General features: G+C 46.1%; 1 protein-coding gene across 1 annotated transcript in view; it reads right to left on the reverse strand.

Moving 5' to 3' along the window:
• The window catches only part of NPL (N-acetylneuraminate pyruvate lyase), a 30,151-nt gene extending 8,404 nt beyond the window's left edge, over positions 1-21,747 (reverse strand). Inside the window, exons 1-9 of the mRNA XM_054587535.1 lie at positions 21,696-21,747; positions 18,539-18,624; positions 10,697-10,770; positions 8,856-8,943; positions 6,080-6,137; positions 4,566-4,641; positions 2,730-2,822; positions 1,859-2,007; positions 1,685-1,731 (exon numbers count right to left, since the gene is read on the reverse strand). Of these exons, the coding sequence (XP_054443510.1) occupies positions 1,685-1,731; positions 1,859-2,007; positions 2,730-2,822; positions 4,566-4,641; positions 6,080-6,137; positions 8,856-8,943; positions 10,697-10,770; positions 18,539-18,606 (653 nt within the window). The 5' untranslated portion in view covers positions 18,607-18,624; positions 21,696-21,747. The remainder of the gene's footprint in view (positions 1-1,684; positions 1,732-1,858; positions 2,008-2,729; positions 2,823-4,565; positions 4,642-6,079; positions 6,138-8,855; positions 8,944-10,696; positions 10,771-18,538; positions 18,625-21,695) is intronic.
• Between the last annotated feature and the right edge of the window lie 1,607 nt (positions 21,748-23,354).

The raw sequence follows: 23,354 nt of genomic DNA on the forward strand, positions 1-23,354 counted from the left end.
CTCATTCTCTCCAAGCCCTGCAAGGTAGGCCTGGTTTCTAGTTCACCGTGACGGAACTGTGGCTCAAGAAGGGTAGAGAGTTGTCACAAAGTTTCCATCACTTCATGCTCCCTTCTGTGACAATTCAATAAAATGAAAGCATTTGGTCTCATAAAATGTTCTTGTTGACTTAAAAAAAAAATCTCTAAGTTTAGCAATAAAGACAAATACCTCAGATTAATCACTAAAATCTTAGAGAAACCAGAAAGATAGGTTATAAAAATTTATAGCTAGAATGTTTCCCCATTTGTTAACAACTCCTTCTAAAGTAAGTTAGCATCAGAACACATGCTTATCTTGTACCAAGAACAGAATGTTCTTCATGTATGTAGACCTAGGAGTAAGCAGCAAAGGGTTCCAAGAACATGAAGTTTATATTATTGTCTGGTAATTAAGTAAGGAAAATAAAATATCATAGCTGAGAAAAGTCACTTGTAGGTATGAAACACTCCTAAGTCCCAATACATACATGAATGTCTGAGAACTTTTGGAAAACTACATTCATATCCCAGGGTCTTAGGCGTGTCCTCAGACAGAGACGAACATGATTATCAATTAAGAAGACACGACGTCTAACCAAGTGTACCACTCTGCTTATAAATTATGTTGGCAGAAAATGTTTACTATTGAGGCCGAAAAAAAACAAAACCCAAAAAACAAGAGTCAAAAAAGTCACCATTTCCAGGGGGAAAAAGGTTCCAGGGTCAGCAGATGCAGGCCTTCATGTCTCTTTGGTAGAAATGTCCCTACCGTGATAATGGATTATAAAGGCCATCCCAGCTTGTGAACAAGCCATGAAGACAATCTAACTCAGTTACTCTTCATCAAAGCCATGCTCACCCAGACGTGCTATGAATATTACCTTGCTTCCCCTGCACATTTCCTGCAGGGAAGAAATGCACTCTCAGTTAGTGCAAATGTTTCAATCCACTGCTTGCAGGCACCTTTCTAATGAATTAGGTTAGCGTGCGCAGTGGACATGCTAATCGAATTGCCTGCCTTCCCTAGGCCTTCTCCTTAGTGGGCTTAAAGCCCCACGATTCTACTTTCCTGGCTGCAGCAGGTGGGATTTGAGGTGGACACCGTTGGGCAGCTCAATAGATCGCATGTGTGTGGAGGCAGAGAAAGCTCATCTGGAGAGAAAGAAAGAGGGGGAAATAGAGTCGTGCAGAGAGATGCAGAGGTGAGCGTCTCAGAGGACCGCAGATGGATGGAGAATGAGCTGCCTTGGCTGTTGAGAGCCTTGTAGTTCTGGATTCTCATCTTCCCTCAGGCCTGGCTATGCTTCCTCCTCTTGAGTTTTATGTAATTTCCTAGTATTTTACAATAACACCTTAGTGCGCATATGCTAGTTTGAATGGGTTAATGTTATCTGTGACCAAATAATTTCTGACCAAGAAATTATGTGCATGCTCTGAGCTTGTGTGTCTGACCTCTTATTGCAACAGATGCTTCTAATAACAAAGGCTGAGTTGCTAAGCCCTACTTAATTCCCAGCCACTGAAGGATTGTGGGGAAGAAAGGCAACTTCCACAGAAAAGGTGTACATGCAACAAGCATTACTACTTAGAAGATGAATGCCTCTCTGGGGGCCTTTTACACATTTGTACATTGGTGACCACGGGGAAAAACGAGCCCTGCTTACCTGCCCACTGCTCCGGTCGCTCCCATCACTAGAGCACTCAGCAGTTGCTAGTCAGAAACGGACAAAGGGTATTTACTTTCACGAAAAAGAAAAAGAAGATGCTACTTTATAAGCAGCTCCAAAAATTATTTTGGGGGGAAACTAGCCCATGGGACATGCCAAGGCGTGACTTACCTCATCCACCCCGAAAAGGAGAGCAAACTGTCGCTGGCGATTCTGATCAACACACTGCCCGAAGTCGAGCAGGTCTGTGTCACTAAATTTCAGCCCTTGGAAGGTGGGGATCTTCTCCTGAATCCCATCCAACAACTCCTCGGCACGAACTGCTCAAAACAACGAGCGCCTTCTTAATCCGCCCACCTCCAGAAAACATCGAATAACATTCCATATAGCCCCACACATTTGCACTGAGGTCCCAGGAGCTATTCTCGGCCTTGATTGACTGCAGGTTGGACATGACACCTTGCCCTCGCCTAGCAGGTCCTAGGTCTTATACTTGTCAAGTTATAGCCCCAAGTCTTCCGTTCCTTGAAGACTATCGATGGATATTTGTAGAGCACAACTTCTATTTTTATTTTTAAGAAAGTTGGAAGGGAAAATAATCTAAATAATTTCATTTAATTGTAACAATCCTCTTGCTGGAGAAGTACAGTAATAATAAAAGAAAAGCAAGAAAAGGTCAGAGACCCTTCCTACGTGCCAGGCACTGAGAACACAGCAGGGTACAAGGCAGACACAATCCTGTCCTCGTGGGGCCTCCAGGCTGCGTCTTCCTGTATGAGGGGGAGGGGTGGGTGCGACAAGTGCCCAGGAGTCAACTGCTCCTTCACACTTGACTTCCATCCTAAGGTGGTGTCCGTGACTGGTAAGGGCTGACCTCCTTTTGAGGAGAGTGACTTATTTTGGAGCAATTGGAACCACCTAGTCAACAGCGTTATGCTTTTCTGCCATGGGGTGGGAGGGAAGGAGTGAGTGGGGTTTCTTTGCCCAACAGGGTAAGATGTGAGGCAGGAGAGAAAGAAACATAGACGGAAGCAGTACTTACTCTTTACCCCTGTCAAGGAAGGGATGTGATAGTAATAAAAAGGCAGTTCCGGGGCAGCAGCAGCCACCTCCTTCAGGAAACCAATGAGGTCATCTGAAAGAAGAGCCGGCAAAGTCATGTTGGGAACATGTGCAATGCACTGGCTTTCCCTGGTAGGTGAACCATCTAATGAAATGCAGCCATTCTTTTTGGAAGCCGAAAATCCTTGGTCCCTCTTGCCTTCCCTGAGATTGCTTACTGCAATGTCTTTGCAACTCACTTCATTCAAAGTTTTATTTTCATTTCTGTAGAAAGGCCAAAATAGGCGATCGCTCTTCTACCATTTTAAAGGATTATTAAAATTCTGGTGTGAACCTTCTCACCTGTTAAGAGAAGCTCATGAAATACTATTACAAAAACGAGAAGCCCATCAGGTAGGACTCTTGCCCCCTCACCCCAGAGGGGCTAAGTGTGCTCAGTGAACAACACAGACTTTGCATGAGGATCAGAAAAAGAAAACTGTAACAGAAAGTTCTACAACCAAAAGCTAAGCACCATCTGCTCAAAGAGGGAAGTTTCAAGGGTAGTCACACACCCCTGGCCGGGTGGCTCAGTTGGTTGGAGCATTGTCCCATACACCAAAAGGTTGTGGTTTCAATCCCCAGTCAGCTCACAGACCTAGCACGCAGGTTCAATCCCCAGTTAGGGTGCCGACAGGAGGCAACCCATTGATGCTTCTCTCAATAGGAGTCACACGTAACACAATAATTCAGCCAGGGTTTGGTACTTTCTTCCTTTTGGGGAGAAATCCAGGTATGTCAGGAGAGGGCTCACTCCAGTTTACTGAGGTCTGGGGACCTTCTCCATTATCCAATGTGAGCTTCAGGTGCAACATTACTGCGGAGAATAAACAAATCCAGCAGACTTGCTTCTGATGCCACTGGAGAGTGGGAGAGAGAATCTTATATTCTTCACCTGAATACTGTGATGATATGTTCTGTCAGTGATAAGTATTTCTGACAAAATTATTATGTATAACTTTTTTTCCCTGCCTTTTGGAAAAAGTATTCATGTAGAATTTTAAAAAGCCATGTGAAAAAAAACCCCCAATTTTTCAAATGTTCATTTTAAAGTCCCCAAATAGCAATATTTAAATTACTTATCTGTATTAACAACTATTTTCTCTCTACCAATAATAGGTGTTATTTCACGATCATTTCAACCTATTATCCATTTAGTTATGGGTTTATTTAATCATGCATGCAAATAACATCTTGTCTGTTTCTAATCCTTTGAAAATTTGTATTTCTTTTTTTGCTAATCAAAAGGATTAAAAAGACTCAGTGTACCTGGAAACCACAAATAGTTTTTATAGAGAATGTAGAGGAGGAGAAAATAATACCTTGATATTTTGGAAGACAATAGATGTTTCTGTGAAATCTCTTCAAATTCCTCACTCAACCTTGCAGAGTACATGTAGTCTCAAAATGCTCAGCACTTATATTCCTCTTTTTTTGAGAAAAACGGTCCCACGCTTTGCCATGTGACTCTGACAACTCTGAAGAGTTGATACACCAAGGACTGGATACCTGACCCAAACACAGGCACCCATTGGTTGACCCGGGGCTTGGAGGATGACCCAATCAGATTGCTTGACAAAAGAATTGAAATCTTTCAATGAAGTCTTTCTTTAATGGATCCAGGGAGGCCAAGTATCGTGGAGAACTATTGTACCACTGCAATGTCATGCCTCCAGTCTGCAAAACTTTTCTTTCATGAGTGAAATATAACCATGTGGATGAAGGCAAGAAGAAGTGGACCGTGTGAGGTACTGAGCATTTAGACCTGTCTCATTACCTTTGTTCCGTGGCTTGAGAAAGAAAGGTGCAATGACAGCAATGCCATCGGCTCCTATTTTTGCCGCATGTTTGGCCTTTAAAAGAAGAAAGAAGACTTTTATGGATCTGGTCCCAGTTCTGATGTGAGTAGATGTGGGGGTTTTCCCACACCAACAAGCAATTCACTGACCCTAGCTGGGTGTCCTATGGTTCAGTTCAGCTCTGACACTATCTACCTGTGACAGAGTCTGATCCCACAGACTAAGGGCTCAACCCCCTTCCCCTCTCCCCCCACTGAGATGTCAGTCGCAAGCCCCGGTTGTCACCTGCGCTTCTGACCCACCGGCTACAGGTTAGAGGTTCCAACTACCCACTCATGGGTTGATTAACTTGCTAGAGCGGCTCGCAGAACTCAGAGAAACATTTAACTTCCTAGATAGCCAGTTTATTATAAAAAGGATAGAACTCAGGAGCAGCCAGATGAAGAGATGTATAGGGCAAGGCACGGGGAAAGGGCGTGGAGCTCGCATGCCCTGTGGAACGCAAGTGGGCAACTCTCTCCAAATCTCTACCTGTTCACCAGCCTGGCAGTCCTCTGAAATCCCCCCCTTTGAATTTTTGTGGAGGTGTCATTTCATAGGCATGATTGATTAAATAACTGGCCATTGGTGAGTAATTCAAGTTCCAGTCCCTTCCCCTGTAATCCCCTGCTCACTTGGTTGGTTGTCCTGGCAACAGCCCCCACCCTTAGGTGCTTTACAAAAGTTACCTCTTTAACAAGACACACCTTTACTGCGCTCATCACAGGAGATTCCAAGCGTTTTAGGAGCTCTTTGCCAAAAAAGGGACAAAGACCAAATAGAGCAAGTCCTCCCTTATTCATGTGGCTAGTTTACTTCACTAAACATATGTGAATGCCTTCAAAGAGGTTCGTCCATATTGTAGCATATGACAGAATCCATTCCCTTCCTTTTTAAGACTGAATAATATTCTGCTGTATCTATATACCCCACTGGTTTATCCATTCGTCCTTAGATGTGCATTTGGGCTACTTCCACCTCCTGGCTCTTGTGAATAGCGCTGCAATGGGCACGGCTGGGGCGAGCTTTTGTGTTCCAGTTCTCTCTCCCACTCCAGGCGGCATTTCTCAATTCTCTCCACTCATCCTGGCTAAACCCCATGTTCCATCTCCTTTATGCCCAGCAGGGACCTGGCCCTTTACTTCTTAGAGAAAACACTTCGGCTTAAAGTGTGCTCCTTACCTGCAAACTTAGCTACCTCTATTCCCATCCTTACTTTGCTCAGAAAAAGAGGTGCCTCCATCTTCCATTCAAAGCTCTGCTACAACGGGTATCACCTTGGGTATTCTCTTTGGGCTCTGCCCCTGCTTCTGGCTGGGGAGCTCTGTGAGTTGCCACACCTTATATTCTCCAGCACAGCATCCAATATGTAGCAAAAATGGTACTGATTGTAGCTTCAGCATAAAAATGGAGGCCCCCGAGTGGTCCCTCCCAGATGGACCTACATACATACCAGTTCTTGTGACTCCTTCAAGCTCAGGGCTCCTACGTGAATTACCACCTGATCCAACCTGCAAAAGAGAAAGCATGGTTGCATCACTCAAAGTTTACAACAACACAGAAGGGCTGTGCCATCTTGGTTTGTGCTGGTTTTTGCAGTTAGCGAATATTTGACGCATCTCATTCTCATGACTATCAAGCTCTGCAGTGGTCTACTTATAATGAACCTAATTTGGGATTAAGAAAATGTCCAGAGAATAAAATTTAAGGTTCAATCAAGGAGTAGAATTTTGCAACCAGTGACTGATTAATCAATGTTTAAGTAGTTTTTTTTTTTTTGACACAGCCTTGTTTTAGATGCTGTATTTGATTATGATAACACGCATAAAGATAGGTATAAAAGTGAGATTTTTTTGTGTTTGTGGGGGGATAAAAATAAAGAGGTTCCTCAAAGAGAACAACCAGGACCAACCATATGAGAAGTGAATTCACTGTAAAAAGCCTCTTCCTATCTTGTCAGTCCCTAGAATGTGGCCAGAAGAGGTTTCTCTGAGATTCCGGTGTTCGTTGCTGGAGCTGCTCCGTGCGGCCCTGAGGAAGAGGCCAGTGAGGCTGGTCTTCTCAGGGTAGGATTACTAAGACTCGGCTGAGAACCCAGGTGTCCCAGCGAGTCTTCTGAGGGACTGAACGACACAGACCTTGTCCTCATGGATGGAGACACCACATTTCCATTTAGGCCCAGTTGTGTCCTGCACTGATTCTTAAGTTGTCTGTCTTAAATAAAATGGGACCTAGCTGGAAGATGATATGATGAGGCCGGCACTGTAAAGGATAATAAAAGACTCTGACAGGAGAAGAGAAGCTGACTGACTGGCTTCACTCTCACTGGCAGCTTTATTGCAGGACTTCCCTGTCCCTTTCTCCTGGCTCAAGTTAAAACAGTCATCCGTTTTCTGCTCCTCTCCACCCTGCTGCTCGGCACTGCTAGAGAAAACCACCTTGTGGCTGGAACACACCCCTGTCATTTCCTGATTCAGGAGAAGGAGGCTCCGAAAAGCCTTCTGGTCAACCTGACTGACTTGCTTTTCCAATTCCCTGCAGTGGCTACTCCACATCTTCACTATTCTCCTTAAGCTCTAAATTCCACCCCAACTCCTTGTTCTGGGCAGATGTCTTCACTTCCTAGACGTCAAAGATGAAGCTGCTTTCACACATAAGACTCCCTCACATTTCCTGCTCCGCGCTGAGCTGAGTCACTGTCTGAGCTCCCCATGCAGCTTCCTGGACGGCTCCTAAAGCTACCCTACCTCTTGGTTTTACTACACACTCCCCCGCCCCACGCCCCACACCGAGACTTTCCATCCAAGGCATCCGTGCTCCATTCTCTTTAGCCTCTTCTCCCATGGCGACATCCCCTCCGCATAGAAACACGCTCCGGGCTTCCCCGCTTGAAGAAAAAGAAGCTGCCCTCCCTCCTCTCTAATCTACCGGGCCCCCTCTCCTTCCCTTCACCAGAAATTTTTTCTGAGCATAAGCTCCACTCCTGCCCGCGCGTCCCCGCGTCCGCTGCATTCCTCAGCCACTGCAGCCTCCCTCTGCTACAATCTCCCCTGGTTCCCTCCTCTCCGAGGTATTGGTCACTTCTTCCATGTCAATCCAAGTGGCCTTCTCAGCACGCCACCTTCTCACTTTCACAGCATCTAACAATTATGATAACAAACTTCATAATGATCACAGCATCCACTGCAAATAATGACAGTAAATTCTTATGTGCTACTTAACACTATGTGTCAGGCACTGTTCAAGTCCCTGCCACCACCTTATACGACAGGCAGCGTCATTATTCCTATTTTACAGATGAAGCACAGGGTGGTTAAGACTTGCCTGAGTTCATAGAGCCGGTCAGAGGCCCCAAACTCTGGCAGCCTGGCTCTCCTGTCCTGCTTTTAATTAACATGCCACTGTGACACTTTCTGAAACCATTCCTCCTTCAGGGACAGGATCCACACCCCACCTCTGTCTCAGCTTCTGAGGGCTGCCTGTCTCTGTCCACATCTGTATCCCTGTTTCTGGTGTTTTTCTTAATGTTTATCCTTAGTCTTCCTCTTCTTTTACTCTGCCTATGGTCTTCAATCCTTTTGGGTCCAGGCTCTGCCTGAAAACTAGCTGTCAGCTGATGGATCACCAGAAAAGGCTTGTGTGAATCTGTATCTCACTGGGCTGAGATCCGGTTTTAGATCCCTGGGGCCGGTACTGTGCATAACACATGATGACATAAGAGACAATGAATGAAACCTGGTTAACTGAATGTGCTTATTGAACTGACACTCTCCTATTTGTTTCACCATGACACAAATTGAGAATTATAAGAAAAATCTATCATCACTCTGAAGTTAGAGGATGCAGAAAGTTTGCCAAGACAAGAAGCAGCAGCCCCATATATAGTACGTTGATCCTGTGCAAGGAGAAGACCTATAAGGTAGCAGGGCTCACACAGAAGCATCAGGTGTCCATCCTGAGAAGGCAAGAGCATGAATTTCTCAGCCGCAGAGCCAGGAGCCCAGCGGATCAGTCACCAGCACCTTCCCTCTTATGCCCCCAGCCCAAGACCAGGTAACCCAAGAGGACTGATTGGTGGATAGATGGGAGGCGGGTTCCCGTTTCTGGATGGAATCTGAGAGCCAGACGTGTCTCGCAGCCCAGCCACCCTTCCACACAGAGAGGAAGGGTGCTCCTCTGTCGATGCAGCTCTTGCAGGTGAGTGTTTTTATCCTGGTGGAGCTACTCACTTGTTTCTTCCTTTTGTCACCCACTCCTCTGCGACCTGGCAGCGCTCCGAGATGCTCAGAGACAGGCCTTCTCCCGTTGTGCCATTCACTGTTACAAATGAAAAGTCAGTCAGTGGGGCCAACCAGTACCTTTCACTCATCCAGCGCTAGGAGGGCGGGGTCAGAAATCCCTGCTTAAGAGGAAGTGACCCAGAGAAACGAGAACCGTCGGAGGACAGAATCGAGGAGGGCAAGGGGCAAAATGCCGTATTTCCATTTTCCATCTTTGCCTTGGCATAAGTAACAGGAAAGTTAATTTTGACTTATAATTATAGATCAGCCATTGTTATCAGGGATGGAGAGCAAAGACCAAGATGACTCCTATGTTTTAGGCAAATCTCCTAAATACCACCCAGTTTGACATTTGGCCTCGAAAAGCAGGAATATTGGTACCGTCCAGCCCCAGAACATCCAGGCAGCCATGACCTCTGCCTGTAGCTGGGCATGGGGGCGCTCCAGGACTACTTTTTTTCTTTTAAATAATAGTTTATAAGAAAGCACCAGGATGTTAGTATTTTTTTTTTTTTTTGTAGCAAGCACTCATATATATTCACTTCTTCTCACGACAGCCCTGCAAAGTACAAGTAATTCTTCTCATTCACAGATGAAAATGTGAGGTTCTGAGTCACTAACTAAGCCAAGTTTGAATCCACATCTCTGTGATTCCAAAACTTTCTCTTCTACCAATGTGTCACGGAAAGGACACAGATGGCACTAGGACACAGCACCGGGCCTAACGGAGCACTTTGGATCTCCAAATACTGAGCACTCAGCAGGGACAGAGGGGGAACAGCAGAGAGTGTTTTTATCACTCTTTTGGGGCCTTGAGCTGCCCCAAGCGTGCTCCCTGGAGCCCTCGGAGGAGGAAGAACCTATCTTCCCCGCTGTGGCTGAGAGCTGTAGGCAAGCACTGAGGGGTTTGGTTTTGTTTTTTAAGGTTTTATTTATTTATTTTTAGAGAGCGGGGAAGGGAGGAAGAGAGGCAGAGACACATCAATGTGTGGTTGCCTCTTGCGCACCCCCCTATGGGGGACCTGGCCTACAAGCCAGGCTGCGCCCTGACTGGGAATCTAACCGGAGACCCTTTGGTTCGCAGGCCGGCACTGAGTGAGTGGTTCTGTAATCAGGCTGTGCTGTGACATGTGGCCGCCTTTTCACAGACATTTTAACCTGCTGTGATTATGACCCTGTGGTGCCTCCAGTTCTGAAGGGGACTCTGGTGGTGGAGCAGGTGCTCAGGGCCACGGTGCAGTGTCCTTAGGACGACGACCAGTCCAAAAGGCTGAGGCCCAGAGCCCAGCACGAGGGGCAATGTAGCTGCAGGTAAGTGTAGCTGTCAGGCTTAAAATGTTCAAGGTCTGATTTTCTAAGTTTCCACCACTTAGATCTGTGGTTGCCTTAAAGTCTTTCTTACATTTAAAATATGAGAAGTCTGGGTGAAGAGAATAAAGCCCATTCTAAAGAGAGAGAAGCCTGGGTTTTGTTGTTTTTCTACTGCTTCTTGGTTGAATAGACTTGAACAACCTAAATAACATATCTAAACCATAAATTTTCTTCTTCAAATGGGGGTAAAAATAATACCTTATCTGCTTTGAAGTCCCACCCCCAAATCAGATAATCTCTTCAGGTGCTTTTTTGGTCTAAAACTGATGAATCTACCAACTCACAAATTTGACATAGCTTAGCCAGACTCAGTCACAACCTATGACACCTTGGTACTGTGACATCCTGGCTATTAACTAGATAAGAGTTACTAAGGGCTGAGCTAGAGTTATGCAGAGAGATGTCTAAAGGTGACTTACCAAAAATATTCTTCACTCCCTGCTTTTCCACAAGATAATCCACATACTGACCAATTACTGAGAAGTTGATTTCTCTAAGAGACACAGGAAAAAATAGAAAAAAATGTATATTTAGTCCTTTTTTGAATATTATTTCACCAGTCCCCAAGTCTATAACCTGCACTCAATTGTTAATGGTTTTAAAAATCCACCTAGTCAGGGAAATTCTTAGCCACCTCCAAGTAATACCTAGGTTTGCAGGGGTTTTTTCTTCTGAGTCTGGTGATTTCTCTGCTTAGCCACGAGTTCCTTACTTACGTGTGCAAAACACTATTAATCAATAAAAGCTTTACATTTAATTATTAAAAATTGAATTATATAGGAAAAAAAGAAGCTACTGAATCATCTTTTGCCCTTTGAGGAAGAGTCATAGTTGGGGGCATGTTTAAATAAGAACTTTTTCCCACTTGGTGAGGAGCAATCGTTTTGGCTTAAAAAATAGGAAAATTCAACCTTAATAACTTAAGAATTTTAGCACTTAATATTTATGACAACAAATGAAGGCTTAAATCCACCTGTCTTTGCTAGTTTTAAATCAGAGGATTAATAGTTGGAAGAATTTTGCTATCAGTTGGCCTCTCCAAGTGGGGTCTGCTGAACGGCAGCATCGGGGGAAGCCTGTTGGAAATGCAGAGTCCCACTGCGCGCTGCAAGGGTCTGCACTGTGGTCCCCGTCACCTGCGTGCGCTTTGCAGCGTGCTGACCTCGTGAGGATCTGAGGCTTAAGGCAAGGAGGGCTCTTTACCTGAAAATCATATTGATTTTAAAATCTAGAAACGGACTCAAAAACAAACCATCTAAAAGCCACCTGTTCTCAATCAAAGCACAGGGGAGAAGGACGGGGGGTGGAGAGTGAAAACGCAAAGAACTGTGGGAAAAGCCTGTGTTAAGTGCGGTGGGACCATGGTTCCGTGGATAAGAACACAAAATAGCAGCCGAAGAACACAAAGTAGCAGTTGGCAGCCGTCTGCATTTGTCAGTGGGCCAGAGAACCCTAATTTAATTTTAACCTTATTAATACATTTTTCTCATTTACTTATTGTATTTCTTCAAAGAACAAAGGCAAAACCAAAAAAAAATCTGATGTACATTCAAAACAAAGACAAAAAAGGGTACTTGCCAAAGAGAACGGGAACAATGGAGACCAAAACAAGAAATTTACAAGCAATCGCTGCCCACAGCATGCAAACCACCAGCAGGGGGAACAGGTGTGTTTTAATGCAGTTAGAAGGCCTCCCTCCTCCACTGGCTTAAATGCCAAATCCTCGCCTGTCAGCAGCAAATGTAGGTTGCTCTAACTTAAACATAAGATGGGGGAATAAGCTACCTAAACAGTTCATCTGAGGGCCCTCATTTAGGCCAGCTTGACCTGCTCAGACATTTCTGACCACTTGGGACCAGACGTTTATGAACACACCTGCTCCTTGCGGCTTCCATCAGCTGTTCCCCACTTGGGACAAGCTCTGGGATGCAGGAACCACCAGCAGGGGCTTTGTTTGTATGACACTAATGCTGGTTTTGACCAATGACGTCCATCTACTCACGCAAACAACCAAGAAACAGCGCCAGCAGACCCAGGGGACTTCTGAATCACAGATGGAAGCCTGGAAAGAGCCTCCCCAGGCAATAGCCTGGGCTGGGGTTACAGATTCCAAGGAGATGGCTCTGGTACACGTTCAGTGAAGTCTGGACCCCTCCCCAGCCCCGCCCGCTCGCTTACAGATGGAGACAGAGGCCCTGTTACCTTCACCGAGCAGAAGCCTGTAGAGCCCTGGATGGCCCAGGCCTGGCCGGCACTGTGCATTCTTTCAGTTTAATTGAATGCTTCCTCACTTGGAAGAGGAAGCTGGAGAGCTTATTTACATTCTTAGAAATCCTTAAAGAGAGAAGCAGACTTAGGCGGTTAGGGTGCATGTGTGTCCTCCCGGAAGTGGGCTCCTGAGCTCCGCAGACACCCCCACCACCAAGTGGGCCTTGCATGGCCGGCGGGCACGAGTGCTCGGCAATTTCTGGCTCCAGTGAAATGCTCAGTCATTACTGCTGTTCCTACTCCTCTGCGATGAAAACCAGAAAAGCCACACACCCTCAGCCAAGTTCACAACCGTTTTATTTTGAACATCAATTACTTATGTCTACCCCCAGGCTGCAGAGAGAACTTCCTGAAGGCGTGGCTGTGCCTTTCACACCCTGTAATCTCCAGTCTGCACCGGGCCCAGCGCAGATGCTCAACAAAGGCTGGGGACAGGCATCCATGATGCGGGAACGTACAATGATCATGAAATACCCATGATCTGCCTGAAAAGCAGCATATCCTCACACTCGCACCGTGCTGTTAAATTTCACTATTACATTAAGTGAGTGAAGGAGACAGCGTATATAAAGAACTGACGCATTAAGGACAATATGGGGAAGGCTATGAGTTAAAAATTACATGTGTGGCCCTGGCTGGTGCGGCTCAGCGGATTGAGTGCCAACCTGCGAACCAAAAGGTCGCTGGTGCAATTCCCAGTCAGGGCACATGCCTGGGTTGCAGGCCAGGTCCCCAGTAGGGGTGTGCGAGAGGCAATGACACACTAATGTTTCTCTCCTCTTCTCCCTTCCCCCTCTCTAAAAATAAATAAATCTTAAAAAAAAAACCGTGTGTAGCGGTCAGAAGAGGGACCGATCATTCCAACTAAGGAGGCTTCAGGGAGGACGTGGACCTGGAATAATAAACAGGATGAAACCCCACGAGCCCCCTTCCTTGCCATATTTTTGCGGGCTGCGGTTTGTCTGCTCTGCCCTGGACCCCCTCTCTCCAGGCAGCGGGCTGCACAGCCAGGTACGTCTGTGAAACCCAGGGTCCTCCTCCTTCCTCAGTGAACTCCACACTCTCTTATGGCTTCAGCGGGCAGCGTTTCCATCCACGCTTGAACCCCCTACTCCTTTAGGCCTTCATAAAGGACAAGCTATGGCAATTTCACTCAGGTTAGGGTTGTTCATGGGTGATAGATGTTCTATCCCTCCGAGAAACTTTGCTGCTTCTTGTAAAATGCTTCTGGCCTACAGGAGCGCTGCTACCAGTGGAACTTCTGGGGCAGTGGCAGAGTCACCCGGAACGTCCCTAGACTTATGGCCTTTTGGAACTACCAAATCCCCTTGGAAAGGTCAGAGGTTGAAAAGGGGTGGCCCCCACATGTGTTTTGTTGATTTTCACACTGTGAACATTCCTTCCCATGTTAAAAAAAGTGATTTTCTTTGAAAAGTCAGCTCTAACAAGGCCAGGCGTACACTTCGGCACAACACCAGCTGTCTGGGAGGCTCAGTGGCTGTCCCCTCTGGAGGCACAGAAGCCCCAGGTCCCCTCAGGGATTTCCGATTCCCGCCTGACCACGGGTGCAAGTCTCAGCCTTGGCAGAGGTGCTCAGTGGCCCCCGTCACAAGCGAGCCGAGTGAAATCACCGGAGCTGTTACCATACTTGTCACAAAGGCACCCAGAGAGCAGGGCTCGGGTGGTAAAAGGAAGAACCTTTTCCCGGGGGTCTCTGCTCCCTTCCTTGTTTCCCTGCCTCCTCTGCCTCCCCAGGGCACCTGCGATCCTGTTCATTGCTGCAGGCGCTGTGTCGGTTACCAGCAAGTCACTAGAGCAAATGGGACGATGAGAATTAATTATTCTTCTCCTCACTGGCTCTTTGTGGCTTGGTGCCCATGGGAGTGCGAGGTGGCACTTGAAAAAGTTCACTTGAAAAAGCTGCACTGGCTTTTTACTGTATGAACATGTCTAGCCAACCATCCGCCACCCTGGGGGACTGGCGCAGAACCACGCCCCCGGCTCGCTGTCGTCATTCTCATTCTTAACTCAGATGTAACATCTTAATTTCAGGTCCCGTGGAGTCAGAGTCTTTGCCATAGGTCCATGATTATAAATAAAAGCATTTAACTTTTTTTCGTATTACAGAAGCGATTTAATTTATTTTGGAAAGTACACACAAGAAGAAACGGAAAAAAACCTGTCAAGATCTCCCTGTAGATGATTGCTCTTATAAGTTTGATATTTTTCTATTCACAACCACACAGTATTTTCTTACATAACTATAGGCATATTACACATAATTGTAATATTTTTTCACAGTCTTCCACATTGACTATTTTCCCACATCTTCAGCCATTCTGCTACTATAGTGGCTACACGAGTCACAGTATAAATGCCCATAATTCATGTAGCTAATGCTCTATTCCTAAATCTTTAGTTTACTTCCAAACTCTGTAAGTGGAGAGACCTTTAACTGAATTATTTTAAAGAACAAACAGAGGCCCTGAGTGGGTGAACTATGAAACCTCACGCAGACTACATCTCTCCTCTTACCATGTAAGGATAATAGAGTTTTTCTGAAGTCTCTTTTCAGAGAAAAATCTCCACTACTGTTTATTTCCTCTCCTGGCCCCCAGTACACAGGAAAGACTCTCTCTCTCTGAGAGCACAGAATCAACAGGATGGCACTTCTCCAATTGGCATGATCTGGCACACTCATCAGAAAACCTGACATTCCAATCTTTTCGCCCTTCACCTATATCTTTCAGCATTTGAAATCAGATGGAAGTTACGTGCGCTTTGGGCAAAACAGCTACAGTACGTGGTTAGTTCGAAGCTCCTTCAAGTAGAGAAGCGAGCAGGGATCATGTTTGCCCCAACTTGCCAGAGCATGTTCTGCACACATGGGTCACAAAGTCTCCCGAACACAGTTAAGAAGACAATCATCTGTGTAACTCGCACTGCAGCAGGCCAGCCTTTCTGACTGGGGTCATGGGTTTTGTTTGACTAGAGCCTGTGCTGATGATTCCCACGGTAAAGTCAAGGGCATGTGAGGGAGAAAACACAACTTTTTTCCCTTGATATTGTGGCCGACCTGAAAGAGACCTTCTGTTCTAACGACTGTATTTGCCCGAAGGAAAAAGAGACTTCCCGAAACAACTCAGGAAAGCAAAAGTCTTTTACTCCAGTGTAGAAACAGAAAGGGGCTGGGCTGGGTACAGGAAGGTTTCCCATTTCAGCTGCACAGCTGGGGGCAAGACCTTTAGGATCTTTGTTTCATTCATTGCACAACTGGGGATAACAGCTCTGCCAAGGAGTCCTTGGAGGCTAAATTGGAACAGATGCACGAATATGCCCGGCCCGACGGCTGACACAGAGTGTTCAGCTAATCAGTGTAAGCTTCCTTTCTTCCTTTTTTTTTGACCATCAGCATTATTCATCCTTGTACTATACTCACTAATGAAATAACAAAATGTACCGCGCATTGTGTTAGATGCTGAAGATATAAAGATAAATAAGATACACGCTCAGTCCTTGTGTATTGCCTAGTAGTACTTCAGAAATAGCTGTAGAATATGGCTAAGCCACTCAGAGCCTGCTGGGAGAGACAGGCACGTGGCACACAGTCATTGGAATGCTTACTGTACACAAATGATTTTGATGTAACATGAAAAGCTATGCGCAGGGTGCTGTGGGATCACAGGGGAAGGAGCCTCTAACTCTTTTTAGGGAAAATGAGGAAGAATCACCAACGGACGGTGTTGATGGGTGAAAAGAAGCGTTCAAGCGGAGCAGAGAAAGAAGGGGGCGGTGGCAGAAACAGGCAGGGGCACAGAACGTGGAAGAGCACAGCGGGAAGAGGGTGTGAGGCGTTTGGGGAAATGGGGCTGTAGCCGGAGGGCCGACTGTACACAGCTTCTTTTCGCCAATTTCCCCACTCCAAGACACCCACGTATACTGAGAGAGTGGACTCGTTAATGAGCATTCCTTAGAATCATGAATAAAAACGGATGCAGTGTAACAGTTCTTGTCCAGCCATTCCAAGTCACGGAGTCCCCGGGACACCAGAAGAGCCAGCTCAGGGAATCTCCCTCGATGGCAGGCCACCAGGCAGAATGTCCTGGTGTGCGATTCCATGTGACCCTTCTTTGGGTCCTAGCCCTTGAAAACATGTCTGAAGTGCAGGTCCCCTTGTGGGCAAGTCCATTAATGCTGACCTGCTCCAGGCAGGTGCTCCAAACCTGCTTCCTACTTATGGGGATGTCTGGGTGGGGCAAGGAGTGGGAGAAAAGGGAACCGACGCAGCTTACGTGCCTACTAGGGGCTATATACATTTTTAATGTAATAATATAATTCTTACAGGCCCCTTACAAAAAAAAAATGTATTCTTATTTTGATTTGAATTGATGAAAAAAGAGAGAACAGTGAGATGGGGGCAGGAAGGCCAGAGGTATTGGGCAGACAGAGATGGAACCAGCTGAGCAGTCAGTTAGTAATTGCCAACACATGGGGGCCGGTGTCCCAGGAAAAGAGCAGAAAAGGGAGGAAGAACCCACTGACACTCTCAGTGGGTCCCAGATGAACCAGCAAGGCTGTTTCCAGAAGCCACTTTGAGTCTAAGAAGGGTCTGACTGAAAAGGTTACGGAGCATCAACCTGATGTAGTGTGTTAAGTTTGCAAACAGGATCTTACTCCATAACAGGAAGTAAATTCTGCCTGCTCATGCAATCACGTGTCCTCTGTTTTATCTGTCCAACAAGTGGCTGACACAATGAGAAAGAGCTGACTTCAGTCTTTCTTAGAACTTGTGGAAAGGGAGAAGCAACAGAAAGAAAAAAAAAAACCCTGCTACTAATCACCAAGTAATCTAAATGCCATCTCAATGAGAATTTTATTCAGGCCCTAGCAAAGGTGTGTTTTTCATGATTTTTAGAAACTGCAAGTCTTGAACTCTAATGAGCTAAGGGAAAACAGTGATGTGGCCAACTTTGAATGAGAACAGTAAAAGTTATAAGAAATTTCTTCTATTTTAAAGGGGTAGGGTTAATATTTACAAATTCAGCAACGGACGACCAAAAATAAATACACGACTTATTTAAAGATATCTTAAATTCCTCCTCTTCCTTTTACCCTGGTCTTATGCCGCAAGAGCAGTTCAGACTTACGGACCTAAGTGCACACTGATCCTGTGCTAAGCACTATTCTATGGATAACCTCACTTAACACTCTTAACTCCGTGACGTAGGTATGACCATCATATTTTATAGAGAAAGGAAGGAGAAGCTTAAAGAAGCCAGAAGTCTGATGGTTTTGACAGACTGACTCCTCTGAAAGGTCAAAAACATTTAAATCCAGGAGGTGTCTGAATTTCCTTTTTCTAAGTGGCAATGTCCAGGGAGGAGCTATACGTAGTGTGTAGACACACAGCACATGACCAAAGAGACTGCCATATGATTCATCAGGAAGTCAAAATACTCGCTTGGCCGATGACTTCTCAGCAATCATCTGCTGTTACCTCCCACTCCTGCAGGCTCCCCAACATTGAACCAATGTTGAAATGAGACTGTAAACATGCCGAACGGGGTCACTTTTGTAGCTTCCTTTTCCACTTTCATCACGTCTATGAACAGCCTGGGGTGGAATCATGCAAATATCTAGACACAGGGGTCAGGCCAGGGTTGGAGACGAAATCCTGCAGAAATGAACGTTTACCCAAGTCCACTGGCCTTCTTCAGGAAAGCCGGGGCTGGGATAAAATCCAAGGAGAATCTGCCCTGTGGAGCTATAGCCCCTGGGAGAAAGGCCAGCTGCTGGAGCTAATCTCCTCTCTCTCTGCACTGTTTGAGCAATGGAGACCTCGGCTCTGCCTTGGGCCATAGACGACTGACGGAAGCTGCCACCTTGACACCAGTACCACAGAAGTGCAGAGTTTAAGTGACTGTTACATAGAGAATATCAGTCCCTTGGGTGGCGTGAGAACAGATCCCTTTGAGACCCCAAATGGTAGTTACCCATGCTCAGTCATCGGCGTGATGGTTGCAGCAACCAGACCTTGAAGTTTCTTCTTCCGGGAGGCCATTGAGCTCTTGAAAAAAGTCTGGAAAACATACAACATAATTCCCCTTTTCTTCAAGGAATGTTAATTAATGATAAAACTCCTGGGCAAAGTCCGTTCACCATTTTGAACTGTGAAAAATGCTTATGCGTATGCAAACACAGAGCAAGTGAGAACGTAGAATTTCAGAGCTTAATTCTAAAGGAGGGGAGGCTGGTTTTCAAAGTCAGGAGAACAGTGGTCTGGCAACATACCACCAAAAAGGCAATGTCAACACTCAAAGAGCAGGGGTAAGAAAACGACAGACCCAAGGAAGAACATGAACCTAACTCGGAGTTCAAATATAGAATTGCTATTACTCAGACGGAAATATGGTCAGGAGAAAAGGGACCTTCTTATCTCTCCCTCTGTCTTCAGCCTGTTAAGCAAGAAAGTTACTTAACATCAGCACTTACAGTTTTAAGGAGTCAGTGTAATCTACGCAGCTATCTTCAGATTTCACTAAGTACCCTGTCAGGTTCTAATTTTGACCAGTTTTGTCCCGTTTTCCTAGTTCTAATATACCGCATAAAGAAATCACAGTTACTGACTCTTTCTCCTGCACTAGACCACGCTCCCCAGGACAGGGAATACATCAATTTGCCTTTGTTTTTCCTTCACTGATTGCTCTGCAGACAGCTTGTGTCCAATTAAAATGGATGGAGTTTTGGTTGGTTGAACGACGTGTTCAGATTGTAGCTGGATGGTGACTTCCACAGAAGGGGAGGGAGTCAACCTGACAGAACTCATTCGGGGAAGAAGGATCCCTCACCGTCTGTGAGCCAGTTTCTTGTCCACGACCAGTGTAAGAAAGCCAGGCAGTTGTTCCCCAGAGGGAATGAGAGCAACACGGCCTCCTGGTTAACAGCCTGGCTTCCGCAGGCGGACTGCCTGGTTCAACTCCCAGCTCTGCCACTTACTAGTTACAGGAAATGTTACTATTGTTTGAGCCATAAGACCCAAAAATCCGAAGCCACAAATGTGAAGTCTAACAACTGAAGAAGAACATAAAATATAGTCACAGAGCATTTGGGGACAATTATACGAAAGATGGTTGGCTTGGAGCAAATATAGTGATGTCTATAGGTAATCAACAAGAGGGGGTATATTATAGTTTTGAGGACACTGGCACATTTAAAAACTCATTGTGACTGTTAGTTAACCCCTCTCTATTTCAATGTTCCCTTCTGTAAATGTGGTTAATAGGACTCATACTACCTAGGGTTGTTGAGAGAATTAAATTAATTCCAGAAAAGTGATAAACAATAGCGCCAGAAACACAGTAAATACAAACCCAGCCCCCTCCACGAAATCTTGTCTGATGGCTATGGGACATTGGCAAGAACGGCCATTGTTCCCTTACCAGCAGCCTCTTCCCTGTCCTCCTCACCACCAGCTCCTCTTGCCTGTTCAGGGACTAAGCCACTTCAAGTCCGTTATCTGCTTTCCTGCATTCCTTCCATCTCCCTCGGCTGCCCCTCTCATAACTTACCCTTTGTCCCCTCTTATCTACACCAGTGGGCACAACCCAGGTCCAGGGGGCCCAAGGGGCTCAAGGAGGTTCAAGCGATAGGAGCCCCAAGAGCAGGGTTCAGCGGGAAGTCTCCGCAGTCAAACTGTCTGAGGCTGTTCACGCCAGACTTCCATATTCTTGGGCTTCTAGCCGCATTTATTTCATGCTCACGTCAGTTACACTGATATTCTTACGATGGTCAGAAGCTCAGACTGGCATTTATACATATATAAAAGAAATCATGTTAAGTGACTTTGTATAATTTGATTAGTTAAAACTTCCAAAGCATAGTGGGGGGGGGGGCGGTGATGGGCGCTGGGAATCACTGTCCTAACTCCCACTTTCTTACCTTCTTTCCATTCACACAGTCTGCCAGGTGAATCTTCCAGGAGTGCAGGCATTTCTGACCTTTCCTTTGCCAATGACCTCTCACCCGGGCTTCCATGAACTCAATACCGGACGCCCTGGTCTGGGTCTCCGTGGCTACCTACCCTGTCCCGTCTGGCCTGCTTGCCTTCCGCTTGTGGCTCTCCAACCTAGGATGCCCCTGTCTCCTGCTTCATCCCTTCAGTCTAGCTAACTTTTAAAACGCTAGGAATGTTCCCTGATCCCCTAGGATGAAAATAATTTCAAACCCCTTAGAATTTCCCCAAACACTGGCTTTTTATCAAAAACCATACATCAGAGCTGTAAGCCATCTGGGAACAGGAAAAGCTTTAAAAGATGTATCTTTGCACAGATCAACGCTCTAAATAAATGAGCAACGTTTGCTGGCTTTGTGAACTGTGAAACTCTCACGAAGAGACCAGGTAAAAGATCACAGCAGCTGTAACTGGAGAAGCACGGATATTTTGTCAATTTGAGGTTTGAATAAACTTAGTAATGTTATGCTTTGAAATTCTTTTATAGCTTGTACCAAAAGCAAATGGTTAGAATGTTCTCCAGCCAAAGGTTTAATGTGACTTTAGAATATGATTACTCAAAACACTGGGGAAGGGGTATTACTCTTGAAATCTTATGCCTCTATCCATAAACAAGAACACTTAGCACAAAGGATTCAGGTTGCCTTAGTCCAATTCTCTGAAAAGGGCAAAGTTTAAAAAAAAAAAAAAAGAAATCTTTGGGGGAGAAAGAGGATGCAACTCTGAATAAAGAGAACGACTGACAGAGAAATACTTGGAAAGGAAGAAACAGAAATAGAGAAATGAAACAAAACAAACCAATCTCAGAAGTACAACCAACTTCTCATACAATGAAAAAATTGTATGGAGTTTCATCGCTAACCTCTCTTTTGCTCAATCGCTAATCCTGATCATTTTTACAAAAGGAACCTTACTGACCAGCTGCGTGACCTGGAAGGAATCCAGGGGTCCCTCTGCCCTCGTCCTGCCTGACACTTGCTCCAGGCCGGAGGGTGCAGCGTCCACTCTTCCTCTGGCTCCGTTTCCCAGCTTATCTGCCTCCCCCGCCCCGGGCCGCCACCTTCTCACCCCGTCTCGTACGCCCTTCAGCCCGCATTCCCTGGTGGCCTTTCCGTCCCTGGCCGTCCATCCACGCTCACCTGAGACGCCGGGGTCGCCTCCCTCGCCGTGCCAGTCGCCGCCGCTCCGCGTAGTGTCGCCGTTCCGCTCCGCCGCGCTCTTTTTCTTGGCGGGGGCCGTCCCGCCGCACCACGCGCCGCCACGCCCAGCCGCCCCGGGGGTGCAGTTCAGCGCCTCTGCCCGCCGGGCGCGCAGGGCGGCGCGGGCGCGCAGAGTCGCGCAGAGTCGCGCAGAGTCGCGCAGAATCGCGCGCCCCGAGATTGCAGTTCTTCCCTGGGTCTGAGTTGACCCAGCGGGGCTAAGGGATCACCCGCGCGAGGCTCCCTGAGAGCTGCGAGCCGCTGCGCTGACACCGCGGTGTCCGCAGCGACGGTCCGCGGGCTCCTGGCTGACCCTTGCAGGGCACCTTTACGTCTTGGTCTGACTTTCCTTAGACCCTGGCACTGCAACAACAGGTGTTTCATGGTCATTTCATCGCAGCTCCTCTGGCTGCCGCTACTGCCCCACCACCGCACACTCTCAGGTTAAAAAGAGAGATGAACCGATTTAAAAAGTGGATTAGGTACTAAATGCAGCGGCTTTTCTGGCTTATTCCTGAGAACAGTTGAAAGGGAAATGTATTTTTACCCAAAAACCTCCACTTGCAGGAATAGTAAGGGTTTATTTTCTGAAATCATGTCCTGCGCTAATAAATCAGAAACACCACCCAAACAAGTCCTCTGCTTTCTCCAGTGATGTGATGTAACTTTAGTCTTGCAAACAAAGCAATGGCTCATGTTTATTATTTCATTTAGAGAAAATAAATTCCTCAAAGAGCTTTCTAGTTTGCAAAGTGCTATTAAATCCATAATAATCGTTCTTTAATTGCACCAAGCACCAGTAATTAATTAATTCATGAAACAATCCTATGTGGTGGGCATATTTTAAATTCATATTTACAGATGAAACATTATCATCCCACTTTAGATCAGAAACAGAGGTTTAAATCACTTACGTGATTTGCTAAAGGCCATAGAGCTACTGAGTGGTTGTGTTGTGATTTCATTTGATTTCAAGTAGCCTGAGAGTAGTCTTTCCACCGCTACTCTGTTCTCTTTCAAAATAGGAAGGGAAGAAGGGAGCGGGAGAAAGGGAGGAAGTGTTCTAGTTACAGCTGTCTGTTTTGTAATGTTAACAAGAACATTATATCCTAATGGGACAATGTAATTTTTTTCACTCATACTTTTAATATATGCAAAATTAAGTATTTCTATACCCAAAAGGTATAGGTCATTAGGTTTAACATCATCAACCAATATTCTACTGATGTTCTAATTGTTTATATAACTCCTGTTTATATAAATATGGCAGTATGAGCAATTCCTTATACTAATGTGTCAGGCTACTAAGAAGCAGATGCTAAAGTGAGACTCGATGTGCAGGAGACTGACTGGGAGAGGGAGCCCTGGAAGGCAGGGAGAGCCTTTAGCTTGTCATGTGGGGCTGTTACCTGCGGTAGAGAGAGGGTGCCCATCTTCCTAGGGCGGCAGTTGCGAGACAGGATAGTAAGAAGCTAGGGAAATTCCTTGGCAAGTGGAACAGGGAAACCGAGACAGATAGCTGAACGCAGTGGCCAAGCAATTTACAGCCAGGTGCAGGCGGTCACCTCCCTGGAGACAGCAGCCAACCAGGCGGGCCAT

The sequence above is a fragment of the Pteronotus mesoamericanus genome, unplaced genomic scaffold, assembly GCF_021234165.1.
Source record: "Pteronotus mesoamericanus isolate MK-2021 breed Mesoamerican mustached bat unplaced genomic scaffold, CSHL_Meso_final scaffold_1186, whole genome shotgun sequence".
NCBI lineage: Eukaryota > Metazoa > Chordata > Mammalia > Chiroptera > Mormoopidae > Pteronotus > Pteronotus mesoamericanus.